Consider the following 11,737-nt stretch of genomic DNA (forward strand, 5'->3'; position numbering starts at 1 on the left):
CCTCTTTAAAACCCACAAGCTTAGTCTTGTTTGCCAATTGTTACAGGTTTACTGTGTTCTGTAAAGACGAGTCATGTCACCATAATTAGTTCATATGATAAATAAGCCATGGATTCCTTTTAGGCTTATCTCTCACGGCAGAAGGGACGTGGAAAGAATCGCAATCTCATACATTGCCAATGTATACCGCAGCAATTATGTCATGTTACAAGACTTACACACAAATATGGTTTTATTTTTACTAATCCCCTGTATCGTTAGTAATTAGATATCTATGTGTTTTTGGCAAGTAGTATAATATTTGATAGTTAACAGTAATAGTACTGTAGTTAACATGTATGTGACATGGAATACGTTTTTCTATTGCAGCAAGCAACGCCCGAGAAACAAATGATAGTACAAGGAAATAAACAAAAAGAAACAAGGTTTACAAAAGGATAAAACAATGAGCCCGAACTACAAAAAAAAACATAATTTCAACACTATATTAAGTTACATAATCAACATTTTGGTGGTCCCAAGTTACTTGCATTTTCTCTGTAAGGAAATAATGGGGAATAAAACTTGTTCCAGGCGAGTAATGACACTACAAATGAAAATATTTATAATAACACACAATATCTGTCCAAGTGGAAATGTGCCTATAAAAAGATATCATTAGATCATTTTGCATCCTGTAGTTCAGAGCAACGATAAGTGACTTGGCTTGCAATGCTATATTCTCCTAATGATACAGGATGCAGGATAAATGGCGCATTGGTTTTGAGAAATAGTCTGATAATAATTTGAAAGAAAATCAGACACGATGCATTGTTCATATAATTCACTGAGCTCATTAACATTAGTAAAGGTTTAAATGAGTTACATTTCTTATGTTACTCCCGGAGGCTCAGGGGTGGCTTAGTGAGTAAAGGCAGGGACTCCGGAAACAACAACACTGACTTTGAAGCAATGTTCAAATCCTGGTTTCAGTTCCTCGTGACCTTGTATCAATACATAAATTGTAAGCTTGTCAGGGCAGAGACTATGCCTGTAAAATTATGTGTACAGCGCACCAAACCATGTTCTATATTGTAAGTGTGACGTGCATAGAGTTCCACCGGGATAAAAGGGCTAAATGGGAAAAAAAGGTATTATAAGAAAGATAAAGGAATAGCTTAGTGGTAATGTCACTGCCACTGAAGTAAGTGAACCCAGTTTTTAGTCCCAGTGTCCTCTCCTTGGACAAGTCACTCCATCTCTTTGTGACCCAGGCACCACAATTAGACTGCAAGCTGTATGGGGTAGGGACTTATTGTGCCTGCAGAATTCTATGTACAGCTCTGCTTATATAACGTCAGATTTATAAGAAATAAGGATTATTATGCAACTCCCTCTCCCCCACAGGTAATACAAGCACTAAACACGTTGAATTGTAATTGAACCAGAGAAGTTTATATTTACTTCTTAATCTGTATCAGTGTGTCCCCGATAACTTCTTGAGGAAATAGAGCTTCAACTTTCATATGATCTGTCTCATCAGAGAGCCCAAATTACTGTATGTTTCTGGGAGCAGCTTCATTTTCTTCCTGTCTTTAGTTTACAGCTCAGAACTAGACTGGAGGGATAAAACAGGCATGTGGGTGATTGTCAGGGGCCCATAAACTACAGTTGGCAGAAAGTTGACTGTGGTGCAAGATGATGGAGTAGCTTTGATTTAGCAAGTAAAAAATAGTGATGCAAATTCTCCCTATTCAATTAAATGTGAGTTATGATGTACAGAGAAGCCCATTATTACAGAATGCGCAAGTTATAGGGAAACAGAAGGCAGGCCCGTGATTGAGTCAGGAGGAAGCCATCTTTGATTTTTGGTGTTGTTTATGCCATTGGAGGTAATAGTGAAGGCATTGGTCGACTGCACAAAAAACACATCTAATATTACCAGGTTATGCTACACAAAACACAGTTGTCATAGTTCTATTAGGGGAGCATAATTATTTTTAACCATGGTGACACAGCACCAGTTTTAATAGGTTTTCACAACACTGTTATAAAAAGGGAGATTAGATAGAAATAGATCCTATTTTCTATAAAAACGCATTCCTACAGTAGTTCCCATCTTATTCAACATGTACATTATAAAAGTAGTGTAGTAAATAGTGAACTTACATTCCTTGATAAACAAGTAGGTCATTGTGAGTATGACAGTATGACCACTGAACAAGAAGTCTCCGCACAAGATGTGAGATCCCGTAATAGTCAGGCCACCGCCGGATATTAATCTGAGGATCCTCTGCACTTTAGCATAAGAATCTCCATTTAGCTGAAACCAAAAAAGAAGTGGGTTACGCAAGAGTACAAAGCACCGCGACTCTGCAGACACAGAAGCACAATTCCAATACACTAATTCCTGCCCTGTTTAAGCACAACAATAATGTCTGGTCTTAAATAGCACTAAGAGAAACAAAAACTGCCAGATTTATAGAAGAAAATAAAAAATTTAGTGCACAGTTACAGTATTTTGTACATTATGGCAAAATTAGCATGGAGTATTTTTGTTTTGTAAGATCACTAAGATTTTTTGTTTGTAAGTGTCTAAACAGGAGCAAGGCTAGTTTATTTTTACAGGTGAGATTCTCAGTGCAAACATCAATACATATGGTTTGCATTTCTCAGAAAAAAAGGAAAATAATGACACTACATGTGAAACCAGATGAGCAGGCAATGCAATCAGTAACTTCATTCAAAATAGCAAAGTTAGCTCAACAGTTGTGCTGCTATAAACTTACAATAAGTGAACTCAGAAAGCTAGAATAGAATATCACCACTATTTATAGTTGTTTCAAAATATCTATACTTACAGCAGGAAACCTATCTACATCAGTATACAACAAAAGACAAAAGTACCCAAATGCTACATCCAATGTGACAAAAAACATAGTTAAATACTTCAATGTTAGTATTCTCATGCATAAGGGCAATTTAGTTAAATCCTTTGGCCAAAGCATTATAAGCCTGCAGCCATTTCATGGCATGACCAATCTGCAGGTCCTAACACTACCTGTGAAAATTCTCATTTACCTCTGCTGTGGAGGGAGACAGGTCTTAATAGACCTGTCCTGCACAGGTGCATGGAAAAACCTGCTACTTAAAAAAGTTTACCCCACCCCACTTTTTAAGTAGCAGGTTTTTCCATGCACCTGTGCAGGACAGGTCTATTAAGACCATTCTCCCTCCACAGCAGAGGTAAATGAGAATTTTCACAGGTAGTGTTAGGACCTGCAGATTGGTCATGCCATGAAATGGCTGCAGGCTTATAACGCTTTGGGCAAAGGGTTTAACTAAATGACCCTTACGGCAGGACCCCAGAAGTAGGCCGCAACAATGATCAGCCGCCTGGACCACACCGAACTCTCTGCTGCAGAGGTGGGCCCCCTCCCTTCTCAGCAGTAACCCACCAACCCAGTCACCCACCAAGCAACCCAGTCACCCACCCAGTCAGTATCACCCACCTAGTCAGTCAGTCAGTCAGTCAGTCACTCACCCACCCAGTCAGTCAGTCAGTCACGCACCCACTAAGTCACCCAGTCAGCCAGTCACGCTCACAGTCAGTCACAGACCTACCCAGTCATGCACCCACCCAGTCAGTCACCCACACTCTCTCTCTCTCTGTGTGTCACACACACACTCTCTCTCTCTCTGTGTGTCACCCCACTCTCTCTCTCTCTCTGTGTGTCACCCACTCTCTCTCTCTGTGTGTCACCCACACACTCTCTCTCTCTGTGTCACACACGCTCTCTGTGTCACACACACCCTCTGCCTCTCTCTCACCCACACTTTCTCTCTCACCCACACTCTCTCTCTCGTTCACCACACACTCTCTCTCGGTCACCACACACTCTCTCTCGTTCACCACACACTCTCTCTCGTTCACCACACACTCTCTCTCGGTCACCACTCTCTCTCGGTCCCCACACTCTCTCTCTCGGTCCCCACACTCTCTCTCTCGGTCCCCACACTCTCTCTCTCGGTCCCCACACTCTCTCTTGGTCCCCACACACTCTCTCTCTCACCCACCCACACACTCTCTCTCTCACACTCTCTATCACATTCTCTCTGTCACCCACACACTCTCTCTCTCTCTGTCACCCACACACTCTCTCTCTCTCTGTCACCCACTCTCTCAGTCACCCACACACTCTCTCTCTCTCGGTCACCCACACTCTCACTCTCTCTCGGTCACCCAACTCTCTCCCTCTCGGTCACACACACTCTCTCTCCTGAGCTCAAAGGAATTGAATTCTGTTCTAGAGGAGTGTTGAGTGCTACTTCACAGAACCTAACGTAACTTATACCACAGGACGGGGACCATTATTATACAAGATGCACCTCATGGCAAATTACTTCTTGACCTGGTAAGACTTCACCCCCTCCCATGCCATCTCTCACACCCCATGGACTACACTGACACCTACAGTGGAGAAAAGGATCTACAGCTTTATTAACATAATGATAATAATACAATACACACAATCAACGTCCTTGCTGAATAACTTTATACCCCAACCTTTGTCACCTGACTCGCCCCCTTTTCTGCGCTGTCCGGCTCACAGAATATCTCGGAAAGCCAGTATATACCTAATATTCCCCTGAAAGGAACTTAACCTAATGTGAACAAAGCCTTACAGCAAAAGTCACACAACAAGCTGTGACAAAATGAACAAATAACACTGACTAATAACAAACAACATTCCCAAACAATTTCTACTGAAAGCCTGACCTACTCCATGTGTCTTTATGACCAAAATTCAGTTTCAAAGCAAAATCTATTTTCCTGGTGTTTCTGCCTCTCAAAAAAGTGCTTGCCTCATGTGTCGTATTTGAAAGCCCCAATCAAATCCCCTTTTCACTCCTCTTTTAGAGGGCTGGTGTACACCAGTGGTGTTGCTATAGCCCACATTCTTGGAGGGCCTACTCTGCTGGGGTTACCATATTTGTTGCTGACTGCGCATGCGTAAATCTGCCAATCTGACTGCGCATGTGCAATCGGCACTTGGCAATGTGCATGTGCGATCGGAACTTGCCGGCTGCTTGTGCGCATGCACGACTGACATTTCCTATCAGGCATGCCCTTTCGGCAAGTGCCGATTGCACATGCGCACGAGCAGCCGGCACGGCAAGCTCCGATTGCCCATGCGCAACATGCAAACACTGATCGCGCATGAGCAGCCGGCAAAATTTCACCCCGGGCCCCGCACATGTCCAGCTACGCCACTGGTGTACACATCCTTGCAATATCCAATTCATGTAACATAGCTGCATTGCAGAGGGGATTAGTTTCAGTATGATAAGGCTTACCTTTGGGGCACACTGAAAATGCATTCCAGGCACGGGTAGGGTTGTTACATACATGGTGATACATCTGTACAGGTACAAAGTTCCAAGAATAAAAAAATATCTGCGACCCACAATTGATCTGGAAACAGGAGAAAGAAAGAAATATGTCTGCAACTCATTAATAAAATAGCCTGCTGTTTTTTGGAAAAGCAAATGTTATATGGGCATCCTGTAGGTATGTATTTGTAATTTAGGACTCTTGAGTGGAACATAATGGTGAAAGAATACTACACAAACATAGATTAAAAGAAAGTTACTGTCATCGCCTGCACAAAACAAACCTCCACATACATGTGGGTGGAAAGGTTATCACTTAGGCCGCGGTTATAGTCCTTGCTACGGCGACGCGACGGCATCCGTCGCCGTGGTAGCAGCGATTTTTGCTTATAGTGTTAGAGACAAGAGACGGCGACCGGGAGCGTGGCAGGGGCGTGGCCCGTGAGCGGTTCGCCCGTATTGGCTGAACCGCTCACGTGGCCGCTGATGTCACGCTGCGGTTGCTGAAAAAGCAATTTTCATTCACTTCCAGCGATCGCGACGACGCCGTCGCGTCGCTCCTACTATAGGCGCACTCGACAGAGTCAATACATTTGTTCTGACGCGACGTCGCGTCACAGGGACTATAAGCGCGGCCTAATGCTTATAATAATTCCTTGGATGAATATAACATGTGATGATCCTTCTCATAACGACGTTATGCATATTTGATTAAAAAAACAACAACATGGATACAAAGAATGCAAACAAACAGTAACAAGTCTAAAAAAAAAATCTAAAAAATCTGCGCTAAATGGTTAATCTGAATCTAATTCTTACTGGTGTACTCAGGTTTTATCCTGATAAATGAAAATATAAACACATTCTGGCTGCCGATTTCATACCACTTAAAAACCATAAGAAACAAAGCCTATAACAATGAAGCAGAATCTCTGCAGGGCATGTCCGGAAAAGCTACATACACAGAATATTTAAAGAGGTATTCCAGACTTTCCGAGAGGCGGCCAGGCAAGATGGCTGCTGCTTCTATCAGCTCCTGTAGGGAGAGGAACAATTTGCAGCCCCTGGCAGCAATCTGCAACTGATAGGAGCTACCTGGAAGTCAAAATTAAAGCTATACTACATTCCCTGTCTTTTTATTTCTTGTTTTTTTTATATGTAAAGCACGTGACAATGTATAATTCTACATTCTTACCTAAGCTGGCAATTGTTTGGTGCTCCTGTTATAAATCTGTGAATCCTGATTGTGTGCCTAACATAATGGCCGCCTTCTGACTTTGTGCTGCAGTCTGTGAAATGCTGCAGCTGATATGCAATATTACATTACCAAGTGTAACACATTATTGTTACAGCTTTGAGAGTAATAGACAGTCTGCAGCAACAGATCTGTTTGCGATACTTTGTTGCCAAAGAGCATAGCTAAAAAAGGTGAGGGTCACAGAGTCTGTTTAAAAAGAGGAAGTGGGTATAAATTCTAAATGGTTGCTGCAGCAACCAAAGAATGATCAGTACACTAAAAAAATCATTAAAAATGGCATTAGGAGTTTTTAAAAAAATGCACACGGTATTATCTAATACTACAGAACTGATTTATTAAAAAATGTTTACGTTTTGCTGTTTTAGGTCAAGGCATTACCTGTCACTGAGGGGAATAAAAACAACAAGTCCATAATAACTACATACACAGACTATTTAAATACGAATTCCAGATTAAATACCTACAAATCTGCTGTTCATATTCAAAATAATACAAACATTGGTCCGAGCATTCAGTGTCTATGTGACCCAATACGTCAGTTCATTTACTTTTTATCAACCCCTAGCATATTACATAATAAGATGTATGTATGTATGTATGTATGTATGTTTGTATGTATGTATAGCTTTATTTATATAGCGGCAACCCTGTACATAGCACTTCACAGCAGTAATGCACGTGACATAATAATATAACACATAGTGGGAATAAGCTCTTGAGACACAACAGTAACAATAGGAAAGGGAGTCCCTGCCCCAAAGAGCTTACAATCTATGTGGAAATTATGGAGAAGTTACAGAGTAAGGAGTAGGAGGTTGTACTGGTAAATGCGTCTGCAAGGAGCCATGGTCAGTGTATATGAGTTGTATAGTATCAGCCAGCAGAGCTAGCCAAAGCTTTGTTAAAGAGATGTGTTCTTAGATAGACAAACACACAGTCTCTGCAAGCTCTAACCACAGCACCCACCACACCATATATATACACAATTGTGTGAAAAAGAAAGTACATCCTCTTTGAATTCCATGGTTTTACATATCAGGACATAATAACAATCATCTGTTCCTTAGCAGGTCTTAAAATTAGGTAAATACAACCTCAGATGAACAACAACAACACATGACAAATTACACCGCGTCATGATTTATTTAACAAAAATAAAGCCAAAATTGAGAAGCTGTGTGTGAAAAATTAAGTACACCCGTATTGCTTCCATATGAATTAAGATGCTAACTAGCAGACAGGTGCTGCTAATCAAATGCCCTTGATTAATTGATCATCAGCAAGTGTGACCACCTCTATAAAAGCCGAAGTTTTAGCAGTTTGCTGGTCTGGAGCATTCAGGTGTGTGTTAACACAATGCCAAGGAGGAAAGACATCAGCAATGATCTTAGAGAAGCAATTGTTGCTGCCTATCAATCTGGGAAGGGTTATAAGGCCATTTCCAAACAATTTAAAGTCCATCATTCTACAGTGAGAAAGATTATTCAAAAGTGGAAAACCTTCAAGACAGTTGCCAATCTTCCCAGGAGTGGACGTCCCAGCAAATTCACCCCAAGGTCAGACCGTGCAATGCTCAGAGAAACTGCAAAAAAACCAAGAGTTACATCTCAGACTCTACAGGCCTCAGTTGTATTGTATTGTATTGTATGTCTTTATTTATATAGCGCCATTAGTGTACATAGCGCTTCACAGCAGTAATACATGTGGTAATCCAATAAATAACAGATAATATAAATAACAGATCATGGGAATAAGTGCTTTAGACATTAAGGAAGAGGAGTCCCTGCTCCGAGGAGCTTACAGTCTAATTGGTAGGTAGGGAGAACGTACAGAGACAGTAGGAGGGAGTTCTGGTAAGTGCATCTGCAGGGGGCCAAGCTTTATGTGCCATGTGTTCAGAATAGCCACAGTCCTATTCATATGCTTCTTTAAGCAAGTGTGTCTTAAGGTGGGTCTTAAAGGTGGATAGAGAGGGTGCTAGTCGGGTACTGAGGGGAAGGGCATTCCAGAGGTGAGGGGCAGTCAATGAAAAAGGTTTAAGGCGGGAGAGGGCTTTAGATACAAAGGGGGTAGAAAGAAGACATCCTTGAGAAGAACGCAAGAGTCTGGATGGTGCATAGCGAGAAATTAGGGCTGAGATGTAAGGAGGGGCAGAAGAGTGTAAAGCTTTAAAAGTGAGGAGAAGAATGGAGTGTGAGATGCGGGATTTGATCGGAAGCCAGGAGAGGGATTTCATGAGGGGAGATGCTGAGACAGATCTAGGAAAGAGTAGAGTGATTCTGGCAGCAGCGTTAAGGATAGATTGTAGGGGAGACAGGTGAGAGGCAGGAAGGCCGGACAGCAGGAGGTTACAGTAATCAAGACGGGAGAGAATGAGGGCCTGAGTCAGAGTTTTAGCAGTCGAGCAACAGAGGAAAGGGCGTATCTTTGTTATATTGCGGAGGAAAAAGCGACAGGTTTTAGAAATGTTTTGAATGTGAGGGGCAAATGTGAGAGAGGAGTCGAGTGTGACCCCAAGGCAGCGTGCTTGGGCTACTGGGTGAATGATTGTAGTTCCAACAGTAATGTGGAAGGAGGTGGTAGGGCCAGGTTTGGGAGGAAGTATGAGGAGCTCTGTTTTAGCCATGTTGAGTTTAAGGCGGCGGAGGGCCATCCAGGATGATATAGCAGAGAGACATTCAGAAACTTTGGTTTGTACAGTAGGTGTAAGGTCGGGTGTTGAGAAATATATTTGTGTGTCGTCAGCATAGAGGTGATAATTAAACCCAAAAGATGTTATTAGGTCACCTAGAGAGAGTGTATACAGAGAAAAGAGAAGAGGTCCCAGGACAGAGCCCTGGGGTACCCCCACAGAGAGATCAATAGAGGAGGAGGAGGTATTAGCAGAAGAGACACTGAAAGTACGATGGGAGAGGTAGGATGAGATCCAGGATAGAGCTTTGTTCCGAATACCAAGAGTATGGAGAATGTGAAGGAGAAGAGGGTGGTCCACGGTGTCAAATGCTGCAGAGAGGTCGAGTAATATGAGCAGAGTGTAATGACCTCTGTCTTTGGCAGCATGGAGGTCGTCAGTTATTTTAGTGAGGGCTGTTTCCGTGGAGTGAGCAGTACGGAAGCCAGATTGTAGAGGGTCTAGGAGAGAATAGGTGTTGAGAAAATGGAGCAAGCGAGCGAATACAAGACGTTCAAGGAGTTTAGAGGCAAAAGGCAGTTAGCATGTTAAATGTTAAAGTTCATGACAGTACAATTAGAAAAAGACTGAACAAGTATGGTTTGTTTGGAAGGGTTGCCAGGAGAAAGCCTCTTCTCTCTAAAAAGAACATGACAGCATGGCTTAGGTTTGAAAAGTTGCACCTGAACAAACCACAAGACTTCTAGAACAATGTCCTTTGGACAGACAAGACCAAAGTGGAGATGTTTGGCCATAATGCACAGCGCCACGTTTGGCGAAAACCAAACACAGCATATCAGCACAAACACCTCATACCAACTGTCAAGCACGGTGGTGGAGGGGTGATGATTTGGGCTTGTTTTGCAGCCACAGGACCTGGGAACCTTGCAGTCATTGAGTCGACCATGAACTCCTCTGTATACCAAAGTATTCTAGAGTCAAATGTGAGGCCATCTGTCCGACAGCTAAAGCGTGGCCGAAATTGGGTCATGCAACAGGACAATGATCCCAAGCACACCAGCAAATCTACAACAGAATGGCTGAAATAGAAAAGAATCAAGGTGTTGCAATGGCCCAGTCAAAGTCCAGACCTCAACCCGATTGAAATGCTGTGGTGGGACCTTAAGAGAGCTGTGCATAAACAAATGCCCACAAACTTCAATGAACTGAAGCAACGTTGTAAAGAAGAGTGGGCCAAAATTCCTCCACAACGATGTGAGAGACTGATAAAGTCATACAGAAAACGATTACTTTAAGTTATTGCTGCTAAAGTTGGTTCTACACGCTACAAGCTTCTTTCTGCTTCTCTCTGCGCAGCTCTTACTGACTGGTGGCTGGCCCGGTAGGATCAAAGCTGCGGAAGGTCCCATCCAGAAGTAGGAGCCCCGCTGAGTTAATCCTTCTGGGAAACTTACTATCCCCCAGCCGCGAGAGCGATAGCCTCAATGCACCTGTGCTCCAGCCACACTAAACGCTCTAAATCATGGTACCAAAGAAAGTACGTCTGGCTACATCTGTACATTTGCACGTCTGTACTGCTGCGACACACTTTATTCGAGCAAATACCCAGTATGTACCTGGCAGATACCTGGAATGCGCCGCTCCTCACCTCAGACAAGCCCCGTTGCGTTTGCCTTCCCAGCCATGGTTCATGCCTGGCTGACGGGCGGCTGATGTGTTAAATGATAATGATTAGGATTTAATAGGCTGCAATGCTTCGCGTGTCTACCAGATGGCATAAATTCATGAATTGTAATGCAGTATACATATATATATATACTGTGCAGTATTGCAGCCAGCGGGAATAAAATGCTTCAATCCCTGCCTGGAAAATAACGCAATGCACTCGGGCAGAAAACAGTCACAAACCTCAATACACCCGGGTATACCCGAATTCGTGGGACTAGCCGAGCTCGAATAAAGTGTGTCGCCAGTGTACATTTGCTGCTTTTTGCATCAATAGACATTTATACCGTCAATCTTTCAGACATACTATGGATGCTTATTTGTTTCTTGTTTCACATTAGTGGTACGGTTCCCAAACTTTTTTACATTGTTCCCCGCCCTGCTAGAAAATATTTGTTCCACAAATCCCTAATAAATAAATCTTATTGCCTACTCATCAGACTATTGCTAACAAAATTGTTTGACCAATCTCAGGCAGTGCAGTGTCCTGAGCTTGTCAGGGAACAAACCATGAACTAAGAGCATGGTGCCTTATGCATAAACCCAAAGTCATCGTTCTCACAGAAACATGGCTAACCCCTAAAACCCCTGATGCAAATATCGCCATTCAGGGATACTCCATTTCTAGGAGAGATAGAACAAAGAGAGGAGGAGGGGTGTTATTTTATATTGTAGACACCTTACAATGTACACTGTTAAATTGCCCCCCAAGACCACCCTTTTGAAATCCTAGTTGGCAAAATCTGCCT

At 42.7% G+C, this 11,737-nt stretch overlaps 1 protein-coding gene across 3 annotated transcripts in view; it reads right to left on the bottom strand.

Annotated features, from left to right (window-relative positions):
- Positions 1-11,737, bottom strand: part of SGMS2 (sphingomyelin synthase 2) — a 120,426-nt gene that overhangs the window by 17,850 nt on the left and 90,839 nt on the right. For 2 of the 3 annotated variants that reach the window (XM_075608425.1, XM_075608436.1), the window contains exons 3-4: positions 5,338-5,455; positions 2,149-2,302 (exon numbers count right to left, since the gene is read on the bottom strand). In XM_075608425.1, the coding sequence (XP_075464540.1) occupies positions 2,149-2,302; positions 5,338-5,455 (272 nt within the window). Of the gene's footprint in view, positions 1-1,443; positions 1,598-2,148; positions 2,303-5,337; positions 5,456-11,737 lie in introns of all 3 variants that reach the window. The other variant, XR_012802646.1, reaches the window with a different exon arrangement.

This window comes from Ascaphus truei, chromosome 1 (assembly GCF_040206685.1).
Source record: "Ascaphus truei isolate aAscTru1 chromosome 1, aAscTru1.hap1, whole genome shotgun sequence".
Classification (NCBI taxonomy): Eukaryota; Metazoa; Chordata; class Amphibia; order Anura; family Ascaphidae; genus Ascaphus; species Ascaphus truei.